The following is a 24,794-nucleotide window of genomic DNA, read 5'->3' on the forward strand; positions in this document are numbered from 1 at the left end:
ATAAGGAAAACATCAAAAGGCAAAATGAAGAGAACTGGGATTCAAACAAAACTGACTTAAGAAGTAGGTAAACAGGGAGAGGGTACAGAACAGCGGGGCCTGGCCTTTGTAGGTGAGGCACAGCAATCTGCATCCAGGCTCAGTGCGGCGGGGAAGTGAAAGCCCACCTCCATGTGCCAGCTTTTTTCTGCTCCCAAGAGAGGAGATCTGCTCTCCCGAAGACAGACAGATGGCATTGCCATTGCCTGTGCTCCTGTGGGGGATTTTTCCAGATGGGGAGTTGGAAGCTTCTTTGTGCTGTTACAGCCTTCCTCTCTAGCAGCTCTCGACTGCTCGGGGCCTCCACCAGTCTGTGTACCCGTATCATATGCTACTTGCACATGCACACACATGCGTCTTGGTACTGTGCGAATTTCAGCTGAACCTGTTGGAGATTGCTACAAAAACTGAGTTACCAGCGCTGATCTTAAAGGAGAGATGAGGTGAGTGTTTTGCGCAGAGGAACCGCAGGCAGCACCGCCTCGCACAGGAGCTTCATCAGTCAGTCTCTGTCCTTCCTCATCTCTGACAGATACGGAAGATGGCACAGAAATGACAAGTTTCTCAAAGTTATCTGGAAAACCACTGGGTGATGCATCACCTTCATCACAATTCAATGAGCTGTTCACTGGAATAAAGCAGGACAAATCTAAGGAAGGCCATTTCAAATAATAAACAGCCACCTTTGATCTCTGCTTCCTTAACAGCTGAGCAAATGAGCACAGAAAGTAAAACTTTGGAAAGGTAACGTAATTTCAGGCTTTACAATCAAGTACAGGGAGATACTAAGTCTGTTCCCTTTATCTTGGTTACACATTAAATTTATGACAACCTCACCAGTGTAAATAAGTACATTCTGTTTTGCTTTCTTATATTTCCCTTCCTCTGCAACTTTGCAGCCTGCAGTTGCACCAAGTGACCTTGCTCCTTCCATTCAGTTTCGTTTTATGCTCGTTACTGGATTGTCACCAGGTATTCCTGTCTTCCTGGTTAGTTTCATTTCCCCAGTAATACCAGAATAAGGAAAAATTGTAGCAGCTGAAAAATATATGCAAAGCCTGCTATATGCCGCAACTGTCTTAAAAATAGTATTACTCCATTTTCGTTAATAAAATTCACAAAAGGGCATGTGTTCTGATCTTTTGCTACGTCCATACATTCTTTAAAATCATCTCATCAATTTATCAAACACAGTAGAAAAGTTCATCTATCATTTGGGAAAGCAGCCAGGCCAGGCCTGTGTGTGGGAAAAGGTGTTGCAGTTGTCCTTCAACGTCAGATTTGCACTTCACTGAATTTAAATAAATAAATACATAAATAATGAAAAATAAAAACAGGCTAAGGAGCAGCACAGACCTTGCCCTCAGACAGTCTTGGGCTCCTGAGGCACTGCTGAAATGCGGAGAGCTGCTGGAGTCAGTTATGTCAGGCTGCCGTTTTCAACAGCAGTCAGAAAACTGGAAGCTTTTGCAAATCTGTGGGGTGCAGCTGCAAAGCTCCGGGTGCAAGGCACCTTCAGGGAGCTGGCAGCCGCAGCCTGCACTAGAACTCGTGAGTGACCTGCATCAGGTAGGTGAAAAGAGCATTAAAGGCACGGAGCTATCTGGGGCACGGCACTGCGGAAAGAAACAGCTGCAAGCACCACATCCAAGCAGAGATGCAAGTAACCGGTGGTAATGCTGCTCACGCAGCCTTTCAGCAACAGCCAGAGGGTCCCTGCTAGACTGCAGCTCCTCGTGCAAAGCAGACATCCTCCTTCACGTCAAAGTGCAAACGTCACTTGGGGTTTTCTCTCCTAGGCATTCACTGCGTTATGCCAGGAAGAGCTGTCGAGCATCCCACCCGCCTGCAGCCAGCTTAAGCAACGCAAGGGCAAGTGTTGGTGCTCCTGCTTTAACGGGATGCTCTGACAAGCTCCAGCTCGGTGAGTAACAACGTGCCAGATACAGCGTGCTTCAGATACAGCACCCTTGGGAGAAGTACCCGCAAGAAAAATCTCCAACCATAACGCAATAAACGTGCACGAGTTTAACAAAGATACATACTTTGCTTAAATCAGTAAATACAGTGAACTTGGGATGACCAGGACCAGTAACAAAATAAAACGATAAAAATGGGCGATTTGTACTACTGGAAGCATCTAAAGCAAGGAGGGTGCTCAGTCACAGAGACTTTTATGAAAGCAGCATACAGGTCTTGTCAGTCTCGAAGTACAGATACATACCAGAGAAAAATGCACGAAGAACCTCCTTCACTAAAGTGTGTGCTCTCAAATTCAGAGAAAATTAAATTTCTTAAGTTGTGTTTCTCAGCTGTTTCTGTGATGAATTTTCGCTCTTGTTCTCAAAATAGTTTTAGTACCTGCTGCAGGGTGAACGTGTAATTTAAAAAAACATGCAGAATTGCAAAGACCCTCAGACTTGTGAAAATACCTCATCGGCAGTCTGTGTGGTCAAAGACCCAAGGAAGATGCAAAATACAAGCAGGTACAGCAATATGATAGGAGACAGGAAGAAACAGCGTGAAAAAATCTTAAAAATTGAATCACTGGGCTTACATTTAACCCAGGAGGACGTTCACAAAGTCCATCTCTAGGGAAAGAGGTAGTGAGCAGCAGCACAAACAACCACGTGAAGCAATGCTTCAGTGAAGGAAAAACAACACAGCTACAAGCACTCTGAAAAACCACAGAGTAGTTTTTCCCCATACAAAGTCCTTCATCTGGTCCTCAACAGAGGACCCACCACGCTCTCAACACCAGGAGGGCAACCAGCTGTAAACGACTAAACAAACAAATAAAAAGGAGGAGGGGAAAAAAAAAAAGCACGCAGGGACTACTGTAATAAAATGGCTTTGTTTAAAATGATTTCAGACACAGAGCAACCAGTCATCACCTGATTAGAATGCAACATATGTTCCATTAGACAGAACTACGAAACGTCTGTACACTCAGCTGCATTTGGGATAATAAGCTCTCATTTGCTATAGGCACTGTATGTTCTTTTCGTTTTACTTCTAGTGGCAATTAACCTCCCTGTTATTAAGAAAATTGAGCTCGAAGTGGAAGACAAACACACTCATTTGCAGCACTGAAGAAACAAGATCCTTTTACATAGGCTCATTTCTTCAAATGTGTTTTTTACCTCCCAAACTCTTTCAGACAAAGTGAAGCAAATCCAACCTTCCTCCCAACTTACCGACTCCCAGACTCCTCAGGCAGAAGCCCCGTGCAACGCTCACAGGTGCTTTATGTTTGTGAGCTTCTCTTCTGCAACCCCATCTCCTTGGGGTTTGTGTTCCCACCATAGATTGGGAACTCTGATTTTGGACTACCATCCCAAGTCCTGCTACTGGAGATAAAACCTGACTTAGCATATGCTCACCGAAAATATAAGGTTATTTTATCTGACAAGGATTTTTTCTCCAAGGAGTACTAGGAGAATTAAGAATACAGCACTCTTGCACTGACCATTTAAGTGCACATAAGCAATCCAAACTACATACATGAAACTTCAACCCCTATTTCAATTAATCAAGGAAAAATTTCACCTCAAATCGCAAAAAAACCATCAAAGTTTGGAAAACTGGGAGCAAATTCAAACAGCAGAGTATTTCAGGCCTGCACGAGAGCAGTGCAGCAGCTGGGGAGCATGCAGAGCTTACCTTCTGGAATGATGATGATGCAGAAAGAAAAATGAAGAAAGAGCAGTTTGTTTTGCTTTGGAGGTGAGAGGTCACAGTTTGTGCAGAACTTTGGATGCCATAAACCACAGCGGTCATCTCCCAGTTTAAAGAGAAAACAGCCTGCCAAGCCTAATGGGATTGTAGTGGATGTTTCAGTTTCTCAGGAGAACACAAAGCGGAATGTGCAGAATCACACAGGTTCGGCCAAAGCCTCTTAGCCCCAAACAGCACAAGCAGCAGTGTCTGTGCTGACCAGTGCTCAGCTGGCCTTGTCTCCTGACTGCCCTCGGTGGCACACAGAGAACCATGGTACTTACCTGCAGTTGCAAAGGTTTTGTTGTTTTCTTTTTCCCGTTTTTCTCCCAGCCTGAGTTTGCAACTGAGTTCCTGGGCTGCACTGCACACGTATGACCAACGTGTTGCAGGCAGACGTTTTAGCATTTGTCTCGTAGTACTCAGGAGGCACCATCTTCACCTCAAAATGGGATTCAACTACCCTAAGCTCTCTCTGCAGATGCTTCGGGGTCAAGGACTAGATGCAAGACAAAAAATAAAGAGGGAAAAGGCAGGAGATGGCACAGGTCAGTTTGCCCAGCCAGGATACCTGAATTGTCATCACAACAAGGAGAGTTTTAAGCATGAGTTCAAGGAAGGGAACAGTTCAGCAGATGTTTGGGGGTCATTCCTCCCAAGTACAAGTAAAAAATTGAAGGCAAAACTGGCTGCACACAAATAGGGGTTAGAAGACACTGATAGCAGCATTTCAGCAGTAGTGGAGGAAAACTGACAGGGAACACGGGAGCAGGTTGTGAAAAGGAGGACCAGTCGCCTGGTCCAGTGGAGGAGTCCCACTCAGTACAGGAACACACACTGGAAAAGAAATTGAAGCATCGGATCAATGGGCTCACAAAATGATCCTTGCTGCAATGTGTACCACCAGAACATGATAACATTTGTCAGCACCAAAGGGAACAACAAGGAGGTTTGATCAGCATAGATGAAGAGTTTTGTTTCAAATAAAACAGATAAACGAACGTACAACATTTAAGCAGTTTCTGCATATACGGTACAAAAGCAATCTGAGGTGAATGAGATGGTTCATAGACTTCTGTGACAGGGAAAGACAACAGCATGCTAACAGCTACTTCTCGTCTTCTCTCCTAAATCAAAACTTAAAGAACATACTTTATGTTTGCAGTAGGCAGCTGTAACAGATAAATATTCAATCACAGATGATAGGCTTTGAATATTCACAGGTGAAATGAGATATAATATCTGGAAGACCCTGCTGCATTCAGGTGTGGCCCTCAGTTCACTGTTGCTAACACTATTAAGATTACTGGATTTTTTTAGCCTTTCAACCACCCCCATCCCCCCCCCAACTTCCATCTTACATGGAGCAAAAAATCCAATAGCAACAACTGACAGAAAAACACTAAGACATAATCAGCCTCACCAGAACCACCTGATCCACATCTGTTCCTGCACTTGGAAAACCAGATTTTCCTTGGGGCAGATTATGGTAACCTTTGCTCATTTGTGTTGCCTATATTTGGATGCACAAAGCGTGTTAGTGCAGAACTTGTCGGGGCTTGTAGACTTGCAGAAGGGTTCTTTGGACTTCATCCCTGGGCTGACTGCAAACTCAGATGAAGATTTAGAAGCAAAGGCAGAAGAGTTAGATCAGACTAGTGGAATGGGATAGGCAGTCCATCACCAATTTAAGGTATCCTCCACAGAGAAACAGATTGCTCCTTTCACCTTCCATCTTTGCCTAAAGTTTACAGTAAATTCTACTGGGAATTATGGGCTATTCCCTGAACCCAAAAACGTTTTGGATGTTTAATGGCTTACTACAGTTGCAACTTCTGTGCTTGGTTTGAAGCACACTGGAGTTGTTCTTGGATCTTCTTGCCTTTTCCTCTGCATTCTTGTTTGGAAAAGGAGATTCCAGCCTTGTATAACTAGCTCCTAGAAGTGATTAATACTAGTCCCTAGAAAGGAAATGTAGTATTATATATTATACACTGGCCAGAGTGACTGGAATAGAAATACCTTTGAAGATCAGGGCTTCAGTAACACAATCTCACTGGCATCAGGAGGACAGCAAAATGAGGCTTGTCCTCATTCACCTCAAGACTACGTACTTCTGGAACAGGGTATATTTCTCTTCAACATTTTCCAAAATTATCTTTGCATAATGATCAGCACAGAGATGAAACAAATCTCTCAAAGATGTGCACACTTCACAGGCTAGTAACTGGAGTGAATGTTGCATCAACAACTTCGGAAGGTTCCTACCACAATAAATAAGAACCTAACTTGTTAAAGCAATTTTTATTTAAGTATTTGGAGGGAAACTTTCATATCATAAGTAAAAATACTAAAGTTGAATGTTGTTAAAAAAAAAAGTCAAGATGATGGGTTCTCTGTGCAAACACAGCAGTTTCTGGTGGAAAGGGGAAGCAAGGGTTTTCATAACATACTCCCTTTCAAATAAAAAAAATTAAATGCTAGTTAACTGCAGTACATGTCATCATTTTTATACAGTCAAGAGAATGAAAAACAAAAAAAGCAATTTAAGAGAACGCAACCTACAATGGAATAAATTCATTCGCAGGAGAGACAGAATAAGACTGCTTTTATGAAAATTACAAAGAAACATGATACAACAAAAACAGGGTGTAGGGAATTTTTCCACTAATATTAAAAATGAAAAAAAAAATTCACTTTTTGAACACCATTATTATTCAAACACATATGAAGTTTCAACCTAGGTTTTTTTTATACATGGGAAACACTGTTAAAGTGAATCTTCAAGAGTGAGAAGGCACCATGAACTGTCAGCTGATACCTTTAATGCACACTCAAGAAAGAGGAAATGATCTGGCATGATGCAAAAAATCATTAAGTGTTTATATATATTCATATATCTTTCCATAAAAAAAAAAGCGGCAACAAGTCATTACTTCAGTGCCAAAATGTACTTTTGTCTGGTTGACTCACTCATTAAGATGATTTCTCACTTAGACCTGTATGGTATTTTTATACAGTGGTGCAGGTGGGTGATTCTGTGTTGTTGCATTTCATATTAGATTGGTAAATTAAGCATTTTCTATGTTCTGAGAAGCCAATCCTATGAAGTATTCCTAAACTCTACGCAAATGGAATAATTAAATGCACTGTCTTGCATGGAATACTCATCTGTACGATGTAGCGTTGGACTAGATTCCACTGGATTCAGTTTGATATGTAATGTCTTGTAGCAGATGTTATAACAAAAATAACTTTTGCTTTTTGATTTTACCTCACTGAGGCCATTAATGCTGTTCCTATAGTTGGTTTTCTGGAGTTGGATGACATTTCACTGCTGTCCAAAATGAGTTTGAACCTTAACCCTCCAGAGTTTGTTCACTTTGTTGCTTATATTATTGCACTAGCTACTAAAGTCTTATATCTTCCTATATAAATCTAATTGTTCAGAGTGCAGATTCTATATTTAGATAATGAACTGTATGAAATAAATAAAATAAGGGGATTTTCTGGTCAGAGTTGGTGATATGTTGAATACCTTAATTAATTCTAAAGTAAACAGTTTTGGTGTATATTCTTAAAAACACCATTCAGCATAAAAGCCTTGACGTAATACTTTAAGAATGGATTCATTTTCCTTCTCAAAAATGCATCAAAGAATTGTTTTAAATACAGAATCTGTGAGGCTTCCTACAAATTCATCTAAATAGTAATACAAACACAGTTTGTAATTCAGATAATATAGAAAGTTCTCTAGTGTCCATTGAAGTAAGGTCCCCAAAATGCAGTCTGTTTTGTTTCTGAACAGGAAAACATTGCAAAATATTAAGCGGTTCCACTGGCTGAATAGGAGAACTGAGGAAAATGAGGTCTTCTCTCATTATCTATACAATCCATGCTGTCATCTGAAAAATGGGAAAAAAAAAAAGCATTAGACAACATTTGGAACCTTTTTATCGTACATAAACAAACAGTAATGCACAATAAAGCTCTCTCTGAAAATTCAGCGTTGCTTTTCTCTTCCACAACTTGAAAGGATAAAGAAACAGCAAGTCTGAAATCTCACCCCATTCAATGCGCATCACAGAAAATTCCGATTGTTGTATATGCGTTCTGTTGTTTGGATGTCCATTTAAAATTGCTAGGGGTCGCATTGCTCAAATTCATATTCAGTGTTTGAATCTTTGGCAATTGCTATTTCAAAGTATTGAACATGCTCAGTCAGCATGAAAAAATATTTTGATTGAATATGGACATTATCCCCTACTCAACTGACTGCTTGCATACACACCAGTGTGCGAACAGATGTACACATGCAAAACTCATGGACAGAATATTTTTTCCCCAACAGGAGACTATCCAGATTTTGAAGACAACAGTACAAATGATTTCAATATATTCTAAAACAGGTTTTTCATTTCCCAAGCAGGAAAGACATGTGGAAAGTTTCATATTAGTTTACCAGCTTCTTGATCAGATACATATATGGAAGACGCGTGAGTTGAAATTGATGTTTTTCTGTATGTTCTAAAGGGACTGGATAACCTGACAGCAGATTATTTTTGGTGGTCTGGAGAAGACAGCGAGAAACATTTGGGAAAACTTTACCTTGGTCAGGAGGAGTGATTGTAATCATCTGTGCTGTAAATTCTTCATCAAAGTATCTTGTGTCTGTTTCAGATGTAACTTGTGGCTTAAATGGAGGTACAAGCTATGAAAAATAGAAAAATATTGTCCGTTTAGAGGTTCTTAAAGTACTGTTTCAAACAGGTAGGATTTGAAGTAGAGTTACACGCTACAGTGGCTTTTTGTAAATTTTAAACTTAAAAAAAACCACAACGCAGTCCGTAAAAAAACAGTATACAGTAAGGCTAGGTGGGCACATCCTGCTTACTGGTCGTTTAAGGCATTTTGCTGCTAGAATTTAATTGCAGAAAGAAAATCTGACACTCCTAATGTTGCTTCAAGTAATGAATAACATGCATATAAATGTTTAAAATTAATAGTATATGCTGTTTCCCTACCTAATTAGATGTAAATTGTAGGCTGCATCTAGTCTGATTTACAACTGAGGATGAAAATGCGTAAGAATCGTGTTCAGCGATACCAAGCTGATCAGCTAGCCTCACACATCATCATAAGGGTTGTAACGTTCACAAGAAAGCTCCAGCTACAGAGCTGCCGTGTCCATGCACTCAGAGCACAACCGTGCAGAAGACTGGACCTGTGCTCCGGGTCCCCAAAAAGTAGTTTCGTATCAGCTCTAAACTTAGAAAATCTGGAGTGTTTACAAAAAAAAAAGCATGCAGTAACATCCTCCTCTTGCTAGAGCCCTGTTTGGGTCCTATTCTTGAAACCTGCATGGGCAGAAGGGCAAGAAATCATGCCCGTGCACGCAGGCGAGCGCCAGCAACAGGCGCTCCAGATGGAGCTGAGCTGCTTGGCTGGGGCCCGAGGAGGCGGCAGCCTGGGAAGCGGGGTGGCAGGGCTGGCTGCGCGCAGATGCACGGGGCTGGAACACGGACAGCTTTGGGGGGCAAAGGAGCTGGGATTCAGAGCTCGCTCACCTTCCCGCTGCACGACAGGCTGGAAGCGGGAGGCAAACACGGCTCCTCGCCCTCCCACGGAGGACACGCAATAGCGCTCGGCGCTGGGCTGCCGCTCGCCCACCGCTGGGGTTAAACGTGGCCGTCTTTTAATAGCACGCGGCCACACCAGGCAACAATTTAGGAGCGTGATTGAGGAAGTGTATGGCTTCCAAGCTGAAACCGCAGGGAGAAGTTTATCTAAGCAAATGGTAAACTGCTCCGGCTGGAATTACGCCGTGACCCTGGGACTTGTGCTCCTGCTCCGACAGAAATCAGAACGACACCGACAGAAGTCACTACCCGCAAAACATCAGCAAACCCTGGGTGTACGGAACATCTCCCCACCTCCAGCTTCTCCTCCAACTTAGAGCTTAAGAATCGCTTGCTTGGCAAGTCAGCTCAGAAGAAAATCACTACCTTCAAGCTCCCTATCACTTTTTCTTTTTTTTTTGAGAGCACCTGACAGAGCGTTGTCCTGTCTTTCAAACAGTTCAATACAGCTCCTTCATTTTCAATTTAAAGCCTTTAAGAGTTGTAATCTACACATACGGTGCTATTTCCAAATACAAAGAAACATTCCACAGTTTAAAACCAATTTTTAAAAAATTAAATTCATAAAAATTCTAACTTTACTATAAGCAAGCAAAATTACAGTATACATTCATACTTTTTAATTGCTAATTATTCTTTGTTCCCAAGTATGCCTTAAAGGAGCCTGGTAAATATTCCTGTAAAAAAAAAAAAAAAGGCCCTTTATGTCCTGAATTTAAAAAGGAAAAGGAAACAGGATATCCCAAAGCCACCAGTCACTCCGAGCCTCACAGTCCTCCCAAAGCTCCTGAAGAGGGAACACTGCATTATGATGTTAATAACACTATTCTCAAGTCAAATCTGCATCTTATGTCTAAAAGCCCCGTTGGGGACGAGTATTATTTCTTTCAAATTTCAACTCCATTCTCTTTCTCCTCACAGCAGCCTGCTCCTTACAGGGAACCTCGGTATGTTTTTGACGAGCTGTGTGCGTGCGGATCCGAAGCTCTCTCTGCCCTTTTAAGCTAATGGGGGTTTTGGCACCCGCCACGCTCCCAGCCGCTGTAGCTCGCTGTACGCAGCACAGAGTGATTTAGGACTTGGGCACTGCAGCAGACACCTGAACTGTGCACACCAGAAGGACTGGGAGCAGCAGCCCTGAGTCTCAGTGCGTGTGTAACGGGCAAGCGCTGCCTCTGCCGTTTTTTCCTTTTATTTTAGGATCTGGTAAAAGCGATTTGAGACAGATTATGATGCACCCACAAGACAAAATTCTTTTCCTAGCTGTCAAATTCAGAACATGAAGCTGGAAACAGAGGGGAAGCCGCAGAAAGCTATAACGCTGGCTTTACCAAGCAAATATGGTGCTTTACTGAAAAGCTGTCAGCGCGAGAGCTCTGCAGTTCAACTGGCAGAGAGGTGCCACCTGTAGCCTCCCACTGCTGCAGACCAGCTTGACACCCGCAGGCTTATGTTGGTTTAAGAGGCAAAAAAGACAAGAAAAAACAACACGTGATTAAAATCTCATTGTGTACGTTTCAACTGAACGTGGGCAAAAGACTGCAAATTAAATTGCACCTTTCTTTATACCGGAGACAAATCGCAACGCTTTTCCGGGCTGGTCTAATGAATATTTTAAATTCCTGGGACAACCCCAGTTATTCAGAACTGCTCGTAATTCAGAGCTATGCTATGTTTCCAAAAAGCCTGATTACAAAGTAAGTGTTCTTGCTTACCCCAAGCCCATGCTCACAAACACCCTCACCGTTATCTGGAGGTAGCAGGTAACCAAGCTTAGCACATGAACACCTCTGGGCAGCTGACAAAATCCTGATTTTTTCCGTAACACTGCACCTCAGGTAAATACAGCAAGATCCTCCTCGGGCCACCTGGAACTCAGGCAGCAATTACTCACAGGCTTTCTGAAATATCTTCATTTACACAGCATGGTTACTTCTACAATAGGTAACAGTTTACATCCAATCTCAGGTGCACCTACTAACGGGACAGGAGCGAAACCAGAATCCAGCCTCCTTGTATAGGCCAAAGGCAGAAACAGCCTCACTTAGCATGCTATTCTCTTCAAAATACTTAACATTTGCAATTTCCTGGTAGTTTCCACAACAATCTGAGTCAGTACTGCAGTGGGACATTTTATGAAGGCTTCCTCAAGCACACAGATAAACAAATTGCCTCCGGCTTGTATGTAATAATAATAAATGAAAATAAATAATAAATAAAAATAAAAATAAATTGCCTCCGGCTTGTAATAAATTGCCTCCTCCATTCAGGGAAGCAGGACTCCCATCATACTGTTAACAAGTAACTTCACTGAAAATATCTGAACCCTGTTATCAACTTTTAACCTTAAACTAAATACTTGGGGGATTTTGCAGTATGCCAGCTGGGTGAAAGAGGGGATAACCTATGGCTTAGAACAGTAATTCAGATATACTTTTTACATTATTTTGGATGAAGTCCTCACAATTCCCTCCTGCCTGTATCTACCTCCTGCCTGCATGCAGCTCTCTCTCAAGGGATGCTCTGAAAGGACAGAGCTCTAAATGCTACATACACTTTCAGGGCACAAAACGCTATTTTCTCATTTTTCATTTCCCTTTAGCCATACAGATCTGCAAAGGAGTGACCAAGAAGGAAACAGAGCACTCTTGGTAACATGGAAGCACTGGACAATTCTGCCACTACAGTATGGAAAGCTGTGGCGTTGTTCTCTGACTTCTAAGTCAACAAAAACTGCGCTGTATTAGTTTTACCAAAAATTCAAAACTCATTTTCTGCTATGTTTCTTACCTGCTTCCAGCAACTGGAGGGAGAACTAAGCTGTTCTTAGAGATTAAACTACATCAGGTATTATGTGGGGCTGCGGGGGGAAGGAAGGAAATGAGGAAAGGCTGAGATCATACAGTGTCAGTAGGTGGGAGCCCTGAATCACCAGACCCAAGCTTTAGTTAGCTGCGCTTCATGGGAGTGTTATGCAAAATGTGGTTGGTGAGAATCAAATGGGAGAGGAACACAGCAGGTCACTCTGAAAGCACCAAGCCAGCTTGGAGGAGTGCGTGAAGTTACCTGGGAATGAAGGGACAGAGCGAGAGACAACTGGTGTAACTCATGCTCAAAGGACTGGTGTCTCCCACCTCAGTCTCTCTCGGTGGAATGCCTACACATACAGTGGGTCTCAAGGAAAAGCTGATGAGAAACACCACGAAGTGCAGACACATCACATCGATGGCCAAAAATATATGTATGCTAGGCTTGAATTGATGCGAAGGCCTTCCCTTCCTTTTGCCTGCTGAATTCAGTCTGATTTCACCATTCAAGACAGGAAAAACAAAGGGAACAAGCAGTCTGCCACTACTGCTTCTGGAAAGTTTTACTTCCAGGTGCTCAGGAACCAACAGTAACTAACTTTTGGGCCCCATAAATCACAAGAGATCCATCATTTGATGGATAGCAAAAAATAGCAACAAGAACTCACAGGAAATGCCACTTCAAACGCTTATATACTGTCTACACTTGGAAGCAATTTTGGCTACATCCTATTTATTCACTCACAGAAACAAGTATCTTGTTGAGAGACACTCCTCATGGGGGGGGGGAGCTTTTGTTCAGAAGTAATCCAGCCACAGTATTTTAAGAAGCAAGAATCAATTTAGCCTTGATAAAACAACTGCAAACCTCTTCCACGTAGAACTTCTGTACACCTTACCAAGGGCAACAAACTCTGAACCAGTCAGGACATCCACAGCTACAATTCACCTTGGGAGAACAGTTGTTTAAGTACCTTTTTCTCGTATACATCCTGCCAAACGATGCCAGCAAAGAATTTGTGTTGCATAATCTCCTTGGCATCATCAGGACCGCCACCTAACCTGTTTGGGGCAAAATAAATAAATCAGTGTTTGAGTACAGTTATTTTTCTCATACAGTTTTATGAAATGGTACCAAAGAAATTCTGAGTTTACATAATACATTTTGGAGCATTTGGCATTTGCTTCCCTCTTGGTTTTTGTGCAAGGGCTGTAGGATACTCTACACTTCAGATCACACCACCGTTCTTCTAAAAGGTTTGAAAACATGCTAGGAAGTCTTAGCATGCAACAAAACTTTCTCTTAAACAAACAAACAAAAATCACAATTCAAAAGATCTGCCTTTAGAGGGGATGCTGTCCTACAGCCTTGAGGAGATGCTGCAAGAAAAAGGTCTGAGCAAGCTGACTCTCTCTCTCCTTTCTAAATTAACAAGCAACTACCCTCTATAATTTTCAAGAGCAGAGCGATGGTGGCACTAAAACTGAATTTGATTTTGAAACATCAGAGAGGCAAGGATTTTTAAGACGAACTGATTTATGCCATCTGATTTAAATTTCCATTAAAGAAAACAGTTGACAACTGCAGTGATAATATCACGTTGTATGCAAATCTTTCCTCCTCCTCAGCTTCGAGAAAGCACAAAGGGTGTTTTATTGACTTAAAGGTATATCAAGATAAAGCACTTTTATTCCAAAATAAAACTGTCCACACAGCTTATAGATGCAATCAGTTCAGCTGCAGTCTCGGGCTAACAGATGCTTAAATTCTGCTGTGGAGGTTAAAGCGTTCTCTGAAAGTCTGAACCGCATCTGCACGCAAAGACATGCGCTGGGAAAACCAAACACACACTGAGTAATCAGCAGGAGACTCACTTCAGGTTACAAGGTTAAGAGACTCTCAGGCTTTTAAATGCAAAAAGTGCTGCCATGTTCATCCAGGCTGACCTCTAGTATCTGCAAGCCCCCGATTCTTCCTGCATCACCCCGATACCACTGGGGAACTGAGAAATTACCCCTTATTTTAAAGGCTTGGAACAATGGCTCTGAGCAACCCAGGCTGTAACTGTACTGCTACAGAAAAAGAGGCAAGGACTGTTCTCCGGACCTGCAGCCAAACTGCCCAAACATTCACCCACGCTGCACAGCAGTCGGCCCCGCATCTCCCCATACGTTATTATTTGGGGGTAGAGGTCAGGGGTACAGTTCACCATGTCAGAATAACATGAAGGCTGTGCTGCAGCCTACTGATGTGGTATTTTTTTTACCGCGTGCTCTGGGGCCTTGCTCGATGCCACGGTGCAATGGCACGGCATGGTGTGACTGCCCGGGGTGGAAGGAATCAAACACGGCGATGTCCAGGCTGCCACTGGGGAACGGATGCTGGTGTGGGCAATGCTCTCAGCCACGTCTGTGCACCCTCGGCAGAGAAGCTGGCAGAGGCCACAACTGCACCAGAGGTGACAGGCAGCAGAGGTGACAGGCAGTTCAGCAGCCGTGCTTGCCTCCCGGCCCTGTTTTATTTAGTGCCACAGTAACAACCCAAGAGGTTTGCTCGTTCCTGTACCTCCAGGACACCTGCGGTGGGACAGGTGACAGACCCCAGGCATCATGTCACAGTGCTGGGGGACGCTCTCCCACCCCAGGTGAACGCTGAGACCAAGCCTAAGTCCAGCCTAGAGCCTCCCGGGCCAAACCAAGTGGACAATGGCTCTCCCGTCTGCTTGACAGCGTGGTGTACAGCTGCCGAGCCACCTGGAACAGAGACAAACTCCAGGGTAGCCTGGGAACAGAGACAAACTCTGTGAGTAATCATCTCTCGGCTGGTTCCCTGCAGGTCCAGAGGCTCTGCCAAGTCTGCATCAGGCTCCTCGCTGCTTCCCCGGTGCAGATGAGGATGGCCAGTGAAGAAGAGGGTGGAGTTGATCAGTTCTATCCTCTTTACTCACAGATGTCAGCAGGCTGTACTCCAGCATCAAAGTTCGGGAGTTATGAAGTGACTATAGGCTACAAAGAACCTAAATACTGTTTTGCACAAGTATGCAGAACGGCTGGCTGATTGCAGCCATACACAAGTGCTTTGGAGAATACATTATCTATTACGAGCCTTTGTTCCATGAAGGGCAAATACATACTCAGGGAAATGCCAACAGAAACCCCAGATGTTTTACTTACCTTTTAAAAATCTATACTACTAAACAAATCCATTCCAATCGAATGGAAAAACAATAGAAAACCCATGTTTCGGATAGGAACTTATTCCAAAACATACTTGTGGGTTTTACAACTATTATGAAAAGACCGTTTCAAGGTGAACAACATTACGTCAGCACCTAATGCAAAAAGCATGCTTAAGAAACACTGAGAACTGAAAGAGCAGTGAGTTTGTCTCTCGTAAGGGCATGCAACAACTGAAGAAAAATATAGCATGAATAATAGTCTTGAAAAAGACTCCTGTGCAATGAAATTAAATTCTACGCATGTAAGTCTTCAAGCAGAACCAAAAATAGTAGAAATAGAAGTTAAAAATAAAAGTCCACTGAGGATTACAGTATACAAGGAAATATAACAAAGTGTAGAGGGTGAAAAGCATTTTAAAAAAATCTTTCTAAACTGGTCTCCTTAAAACATACCTGCTGAACATTGCTGGTTACTCATTAAGCTTCCATCCAAGTTTGAGAACCTGAGCTTTTGTGTTTCAGCTAAATCCCAAGGAGAAAAATTACTACTAAAAGCAACATTAATATTAAGCTCAAACCATTTCCACACTTTTAATTTTTATGAAACTGTGTGTTGCTTGCAAGTTACTATGATCATTTCATCGTAAGCTCCCATGCTCTGTTAGCCAAGGGCAATCGCCTATCATGCTGTAGAGAAATCATCTGCAAAAACGTTTAAAAATACATACCCTGTAATTTTTTATATATACATCCTAAAAATATATTGTGTGCACAGAAACTCAGTGGAAACATCATCATCCCAGACCAGACAATTGCAATTAGCAAATCGCAGCAAAAACATTGTTTCCGTACTTGTCCCTGTAAAGGTAAGCAATGTTTGGCACCCAGCGGTCCATTCCCGGTTCTTTAAAAAGAAACCCACAAACTTCTAGCTCTACAGTGAAAAAGTTTCTACTCTAAGGCTCCAACAAAGAAAGCAGCAACTGCCTTCACTCTGACCTGCCAAATCATCCTGCTCTGGTGCTGCACCGTTTCGGGAGCCACAAAAAGATTGTGACTGTGAATCCTCACGTGAGAAGACGGCCGTACTTCTGGGTTACGGGTTTCTGTTGTTTATAGATTCGCACGTGCACTGGCCTCAGATGGAAACAGTCACCGCTTTGGGCTCCAGATTTGGGTTGCCGCTTTGTTTTCACATGATTTCTCTTACTGCCCCCCCAACCCCAAAAGTGGTTCTTCAGCGGTGTAAATACACCCACTGGGCTCAGGAAAATCATCTCAGCAAAAGCTGTTTGTGTTCTGGGGCACAGAGATGCTTATTTCCCCTCCTCTGACACAGCCAGGAAGGTGACCAGTAACGTACCGGGTTATGGTCCTTGCCCTCGGAGCCCTGCAGCAGTCAGTCGTGTGCAAGCATTTAGGAACTGCACCTACGTCGCTTCCCTGTGGCCACTGCTGGCAGCACGGAGCATTTGTAACTCCCAGCTTGGGAGGAAAAGGCCACGAATACACAGTCTTTGGGGGCTTTCCTGTTCAAAGGTGAAGAGCTTGGAAAGCAGCTCCCAGCCCTGCGCTGAGCCTCACTTCCCCGCTCCTTCCCCAGCCACACGCGTGTGACACGGACGGGGCCCATCCGGCTCCCACCCCCAGCACTGGTAGGCAACCACAAAGCAGTCACGTTTGAGGAAGCTGAGGCTTGGGAAGTTTCTACATCACTGATTTCTAGAAATCTGGTGGGAAAAGAGAGTTGCCTTTGATGTTTTCCTCAGCCTCGGGTCAGATTTCTTATGGGTGAGCTGCTTGAGTGTGCCCCAACTCACGTTCGAACTGGGCCTGGACAAGTTGGCGCTGAGGTGATTTACACCAACACCATCACATCCAACAGCCACATCTCTCCCTGAACAGCACCTGGTGAGTTGTGTGTGAGGACTTGATGAGCATCTTCAGCGTAGGAGATACCCAGGACCCTGCAGTGTCCAAGCTCTGGATGCCCACAAGGCTGAAGCCTGCTGCAGAAGAGGCCCAGCTATACGAGAAGCATAACGCAGCACAAGCAGGCAGCCTCCTGCCTGCCCCAGCCAGCTGGGGCTTCCTCTGGCCCCTGCAGCCCTACAGTTGTCACCTCCACCTCCTCCAACTCCAGCAGAGGCTGCAGGCCTTGCTGGGTCGGAGAGCAGGTTCGCTCGAGCTGTCAGTCCTCCACGTAGCAGAGCCTGACAGAGCGAGCAGACACACCTCAACTACTAATCACCACCTTCCACGGGGAAAAAAGTTTGGGTTTCATGCAGGTAGAGGCTTGACTGACCCCACTCTTCCTGCGGCCAAGGTTGCACTCTGGTTGTGGGAAGAGCCACCACCACTAAAATGAATGAAGTGCTGGATCTCCGCGTCGCTGCTGGGACCCACCACCAGTTACCAGAGAGCAGCCTCAGCCCTCCAAAGCCAAGCAACAGCTCCGACTCCGTGCAGTCATCCGACCTTTCAACGGGGGTTGTGAAATGCTGCACCTTCTTCCTCTCGCTCGTCCTGCATGGTGAGGTCCCACGGCACCATCAGAGAAAGAAGCAAATGAAGCAGCTGGTGACAAACCCATCTGAAAGAGGCTCAACTCCAGAGGCCAGCCTGCCCCATGGCAGGGAGCACTACGGCATGCAGTAGGAACAGACACAATCAAAATTCAGAGAAAGCAGTGTTGGAGTTCCCTCTGGTTTAAAACCTGCCAAGATTCAGCACTTGTGAGACACTCTGCTGGTCTCATACACTGCCACCCACCTGAACTCAGCCCCCTTGCACAGAGCGCTCCGAGCCATGCCCACCTTCACAGGTCGCAGTCCCCAGAGCCAGAGAAAGAATAGTAAAAATTAGGGGGAAAAAATGCTGTTTTATGTGTAGAAATATGCTGTGATTACCCCTTCCTTTTGATGTATGTCACAAAGCAGCAAAGGAAAATTGCAGGCCACATTAAAAGACGTTTGTAGAATAGATTTTTTCCTTCTTAGGAAAATTAAGGCTCACGTTACAAGATTAATAAACTTATATCAATCCCAAAAGAAACTTCAAAATTCCTTTTCACTTACAAAACAGATTTTCTACATATGACCAAATTTAGAAAACAGCCATGATTAAAAGCAGAATGCGATTTATTGTTCTTCATACTTCCCCCGTATGCCTGGGAGTTGCAGCTGAGCTGGCATTACTGAAAGCAGACTGCTAGTGCTGCTCCTGTGCATCTAGCTCAGGTCCGGCAGGCAATTGTAAGGTTTGATTCACCAATGCAGACCACGATTCACTAGCTCCTTGATATTTAATTTACACTTTACGTATCAACTTTTTTTGGGAGGCGGTGATTTTACTGGAAAGGAGAGTATCTCAGAGTTTCATTTTCCTCAAGCTGTTGGCTCTCCCCTCTGTCCCACCAGCAGTAACAAAATGCTGCCAACGCCGATGTTTCCTGCCACAGACATTAGTGACCCCAACTTCTGTCAACCCCTGGGCTTTGGTGAGGAGGGGATTTTGGGGGAACTGTTGTGTGATCCAGCAGAACGTCATCAACAGGCTGATGTTCACCGGACTACTGCACATCATTTAACTTTTCACTGAACATACTTTTGTGGCCATCTGGCTGGTTTTCTTTAGCGTGGCTCCGTGATCTCACTATGAGTCAATGACCAAGTACCCCAGGCGCCCACCCGAGCACACAGACCACACTGTGAGAGCAGCTGACAATAAAACCCATAAAACTACTAGGGTGGGACTCGGGACTTGCACCCCGAAATGCTTCCAGCTCAGTTCTCCATACTGCCTGAAAACCCCACGCAGAGCAGTGGATTTGCAGAATCCTATCCACAGTTAAAAAGTTGGGTGCAGAGTGGCTGGGGAGAAACCAGTATTTAAGAACGGCCCACAGTCCAAAAAGCTTGGGAGGCACCAGTGTAATTAGCAAGCTGCAGGCATGTGCGCAGGCTTGTCTAGCCTGTAGTTATTTCTATCAGCAGCATGAAAATCATCTGTCCAACAGATCAGAGCATCGCTAGTTCCAAGCCTGCTGAAGATACATGCGAAGAAGTGGCTATTTGTATAAAATGAGCATATTGTGGAGTAATTATTGGCATTGGAAAAACCTTGTAATTAGAAACAAGTGGGCGTTCTTTGTTTGTAAACAAATTGCATTTTGGTTCATCAGAGATGCTCCTTTAAGAACAAATTACAGCAGATGCTGCTTGTGTTTCCAGTGATTGAAAGGCCCCACCTGAATAAGCTACAAGAGGGTCACAATTCTATTTAACCCAGCACTTTCCTGGACAGGAATCCTCTTGGCACGGGCTGCAACCACATTTGCAGAGCACAGTGCCCGGGGGGCCTGCTAATCTATCACACAACCTTTTCCGGGAGGCCCCACCGGAGCTCCTGCCTGCTCCAGGAGGGACAGGCTGCCGTTGCCACCTTGCACAAGGCTGGCCACTTTCCTGGCTACAGCTGCTCCTGGTTCCCTGTGTCACCGCTGAGTTGAACACTCTGCTACTACAAATTGTGGGTTTGCACCACAAAACCCCTCCGCAGGCTTTTCTGTCAAGAGCAGTGATGGGAATAATCCACTTTGATGATAAAAATCTTTGCTCTAGGTATCCAAGTACTGGCAAGGAACCATTTTTGTGCTATGTGCATGCACACGTACAGACTGAACGCACCAGAAAGCAAATCGAAATACTCTAAGTACACCTCACATGAAAAGCTTCCTAGCTGGGGCCTATTTATGGTGGAAAGGTTCAGGACAGGAGACTAGGGGCAGAGTCACAATTTTTATTTGTTTAAAAACTGTCTGAGTTGACAAGAGGGCAGGTTCTTAAGCCGATGTTTACCTTGGTGCAAAGGTCAACATCATTTTTGGATCCTGTTCTATTTTTTGTTTGTTAGCCATTATAGGGTTGTTTGGTTTTTGTTGTTGTTGTTAAGTCAAAGGTTACTTTTTAAATAATAAAGAACAGCAAAAAAGCAAAAGGAGGAAAGGGGAAAAGTAGATCAATCATGGTATAAACTCTACCACAACCATGGCAGAAACACCACCACCTGCTGTCCAGAGCAGGATGATAAATCAAGGGCACAGATTTCACAGAAAATTCAGAAAGCTTACAGCAAGCAGCCTGAACTTGGATACAAGGCAAGAACATTCACCATAGAGCTTATAACCTACAGCAGCCATCAGATTAATTACGACCAAAAGCAAGGTTAACTTGCATTGTTCCACGCTGTAGTTTTGTGTTAATGGCAGCCATCATATTCCAAAGCTCAGCCTCCTGATCACCAAAATCGCTTCACGTTGCTACCTGCAGGGTCAGCTTGTTTCAAAAGTTAAAATGAAAACAAATAGGTTCATTTACTACATCTCAGCTATTCTTGGTGGATGCTAATTGTGACCTGATTAGAAACAAAACTACCATTTCATCCAAAACACCTTCCTCAACTTTAAATAAAGACTGGCATGCGTGCGCTCGATAGCCCTTTGTGCAGTATCATCTTCAGTTGTTTCTGAAAGATGGCAATATGGATCTTTTAAATGGCAGTGCAGAAAGTCACTTTTAAGTCACTTGGCTTGAAGTTAGCTCCCTTTCACAGACACGCCTCTGAACAGAATAATTGCTATCTTTTTTTTGTGAAGGCTTTAACAAATATATTTTTTTTCCTCGATTTCTTCTTATTTGGTATTTCTGAGGACACGAGCACTTAAAATTGCAATTATTAAGCAACAACCTCACCTTTGCTTCGGATCTTTCTTCAGCAAACCTGACAAGAGAGATTTTGCTTCAGGTGACAAAGTGCGTGGAAATCTAATCTCCTCCATAAGGATGAGTTCAAAGAGCTTTTCATGGTCCTGGTTGTAGAAAGGGAGCCGGCCACACATCATTTCATACATCACCACGCCAAGGCCCCACCAGTCCACTGCACGACCATAGTCGTTGTCTTCCAGCACCTGCAGAAAGGCAGAGAGAAGGCTTTAGAAGGCATTCCTAAATCAGGAATGAGCGCAGAACTCAAGAGGCAAAATTTACACCAAAAATTTCATGTTCTTGAGTTTCACAGATGAGTCTATCAACACAGAGTATCTGCAGATGATCTCAAAAACAAGTGGCACCACGGTCACTGATTGAAAGAGAGCATTTTAGGTAAGCAAGAGAGGGAAATGGAGAAAGTGTTATGATATGGCAGCTTCCTTCTCCTCTTCCTCCCAGCCTCCCCTTCCCATTAAGCCCACTGTAAGCACAACCTTTGAAAGCCCAAAGGCTAAGGTCTGTTCTCACATTACACAGCCAGCTGCTAAATTCTCACTTATTCATCACAAACTGTTCCAAATGGGATCCCATTAAGAAAGAAAAAAAAAAACACCACCAAGGAGCCATTTTGGGGAGAAAAGACAAGACAGTCAGGCTCTTACTTACTATTCCTTCAGAAGCAACAAACTGAACAGCATGATCCTCTCCATATTAACTTGCCTCTACCCAAAGGGTATGTCACAAAAGACCACACAGCATGCTAAATGACTAATTCACATTAAACACTAAGCGAGATCTCCTCTCCTAGCACCTGACTGGCTGCAAGGCTGTGAAATGGCAGCCAGGCTGTCTTGTAATATTTCCCTTCCTCCGCTCCAGAGGGGAACACTTGCACACCAGCTCCAACACTTTGGGGTTGCGCTTTCTAAGCAGAAAGTGTCAGGGAGCAAGCTTCTTCCCGTTCTCAGAGGAGATGGGGTGTAGCACAGGGTATTTTCCCTTCCCCTGGGCATTTGCACCTAACAAATCCCCAGTTTGTGCATGGACTCGGGACCCAGCAGTGTCCTTTTTCCCTCCTGCTTGCTCCACAGAAGTGCTGTCACGCTTTGTTTCTCGTCTTCTCTATCGAAGGCTTTGTTGAGGAGGTAGGAGTGTTTCGTGGCTTGTGGAGTGGATGTTACAAGGACTTCTCTAGACTTTATGTCTCCCAAGCAGTTGTCTGTAGCTGACACCGACAGTCTCATATTCCAGATCCTGTCCTCAGGTTTTACTTGTCATCTTTAGTCTTTTCACAGGTCTGCACTGAACAGCTTAGTATTGCCAAGAGTAAAAGCCACCAGTGCTCCTCCTTGTAGCAATGTAAAGCTCATGCAGCCACCGTGCACCAATTCAGCACACTGCACTGAAAATTAAAAGGGTGAAAGAGACCACTGAAATCGACAGCTTTCCCTTTAACAAGGGCAGGATCCGAACCCCTGACAAACATTCAGAAAGGTTTTGCGCACAAGAAAGCAGCAGAGACACTCCGCAACAACCCTTTGCGCTCTGCCTCTCCGTATTCACTAATTATTCCCCCCAATTATCCGAACGAGGCAAAGGGCCTGCAGTAAAACTCCGAAGGCTGCCAGGTATTAGATTACCCGGCGCTGGTCTATTTACAGCATCCCCTGCCGTATGATTCACACCAAACGACAGCTGGCTCTGCAGCTGCCCCGCGCATGTATTCGGCCGACACAGCTGCCGGCCAGCCGGGATTCCAGGAGCCGGCTCCGTCCTTCCCGAGGCACCGCAGGAGATATTTGTGTGACAACGCCGCTCCCAGCCGCCCCCTCGCAGCCAAGCGCTTCCTCCTCGCGCTGCCCAGCGCTCGGGTTTACCGAAAATAAATTAGTCACGGGGTCTCTCTCCCCGTTTATTTATTTATTTTTAAACTGCTGCGGGAGGTACTCAAGGAGAGGATTGGAAGGAAAAAAAAAAGCCACGAAGGTTTGGGCTGTGTGCACGGCCAGTCCTACAGGTGCTTTCAAAACACGCAAAATAATTCATAAATTATTTCAGTAAGGATGCTAAATCTCTTAACTCTGCACAGAATAAAAAAATGCTTATTTCTTCAAAGTGCTTTATCACAGACAGCAAGTGCTCAGATTTGGAATTGCACAAAACAGAGCAGTGGTTATTAAAAATATACCATATCAGGAAAGGGATTACGCATATTCATGATTTATTGCAACACGCAGGACAGCAGAAGCAACAAGGTCATTTCACTTAAGTTAAAGGCTGATCAATCCCTAACAAGCAGCTCCATGCTGCCGTGAGATGGAATTTGAAAGAGAAGGCACAACAGCTGTAAACATCACAGTCATTGATATATCTGACACATCAAAGTTGACATGGTTCAGTCACTGTCATCCATGCACAAGATTCCAATATGAACCTAAAAACAACTATGCAACAACTGTACAAACATGCTGCTATGCTGGACTCAAGTTACAGACACAGATAACGAGAACGAGACCCCTGCTTTTAAGGCTGCATGACCTTAAATGCACAGCGTATCACTCACGCACAATTTCCAGATTTTTTGCATGCTACCGACCAGATGACAAAAGCCTCCAGAATTTAACACTCCAGCTTGCAGATGGGATTTGCGAGTAAGGGAGAGAGCTGGGTTAATCGAAAGGATTTGTCCTTCAGGGTTTTGGATGAGCCAACTCATTGTAAATATGAGAAAGAAAAATAATAGCAGGTAATGCTACCGAAAGAACAACATAATGCCTGCACAGGGAATCCCCACATTCCATGCTAAGAAAAAAAAACAAAAACAAAACAATATTTTTAATCACTTCATAAAATCCTTGGTGAAAAACTGAAGTTCAGCAATTGATTTTAAGAGGGAGCCACCAAATAAAAGCCATATTTATGAATAATAAACACTCTTTGTCGTGCTGCTAATTACTCCCTGCACCAGTGAATCTCAAATCGTGGTGCACAGACCCCCATTTAGGAACACTGAAGACTCCTAGCGACCCATGGAGAGCTGGCAGCTAGCATGAGACTGGCTCCACCTCTTTGCTGCAAGCTACTTCGACAGGTGCCCACGTTCTTCATTATTACAAAGAGACTGGAGGCCCTTGAGAGCAGCTGGGAGTTTAAAAAAACAACAGAAAACAAAAAAAAAGAGCACACAACTGTTTCCACTGCCACCGCTATGCAAACGGAGGGCTCAGAAGTGCCGATCAGCCAAGACACTGGCTCTCCACAGCAATATTCCTCCTCCACTTTGGTTTCCCCTACTTCGTACCTCTGCGCACTTTGACTAAAGAAAGGTTTGCAGCGCAGAGTTCTCCCACCCTGGAGAAGGAATACGTCCTGGGTGTGCCCGCAATACATAACCTGCCAGCAGCCCAAGACTTGCTTCTGCCTGCGCTCCCAGCTGGATGGAAGCCTGTGCGCCAGGGGTAGCAAGGCGCTCCCTCGGCAGCAGCGAGCCCTTCTGCGAGGCACGGCGCATTAATAGCTCAGGCTCGGTGCCCTGCTCATACAGCGACTGCTTCCAGACAGCTCCGAGCGTGGGCAGAGAAAACGAGCGTCTGCCTGCAGAACAGCGTGTATACATCTCCTCTATCACCCGACTTCACTTTTGAT

The 24,794-nt window shown here is 44.2% G+C and overlaps 1 protein-coding gene across 2 annotated transcripts in view; it reads right to left on the reverse strand.

Annotated features, from left to right (window-relative positions):
• Positions 1-6,347: 6,347 nt before the first annotated feature.
• The window catches only part of AKT1 (AKT serine/threonine kinase 1), a 72,579-nt gene continuing 54,132 nt past the window's right edge, over positions 6,348-24,794 (reverse strand). For both annotated transcript variants that reach the window (XM_066998424.1, XM_013183025.3), the window contains exons 11-14: positions 21,135-21,349; positions 13,177-13,264; positions 8,365-8,467; positions 6,348-7,661 (exon numbers count right to left, since the gene is read on the reverse strand). In XM_066998424.1, the coding sequence (XP_066854525.1) occupies positions 7,582-7,661; positions 8,365-8,467; positions 13,177-13,264; positions 21,135-21,349 (486 nt within the window). In that variant the 3' untranslated portion in view covers positions 6,348-7,581. The remainder of the gene's footprint in view (positions 7,662-8,364; positions 8,468-13,176; positions 13,265-21,134; positions 21,350-24,794) is intronic.

The sequence above is a fragment of the Anser cygnoides genome, chromosome 5 (assembly GCF_040182565.1).
Source record: "Anser cygnoides isolate HZ-2024a breed goose chromosome 5, Taihu_goose_T2T_genome, whole genome shotgun sequence".
NCBI classification, from domain to species: Eukaryota; Metazoa; Chordata; class Aves; order Anseriformes; family Anatidae; genus Anser; species Anser cygnoides.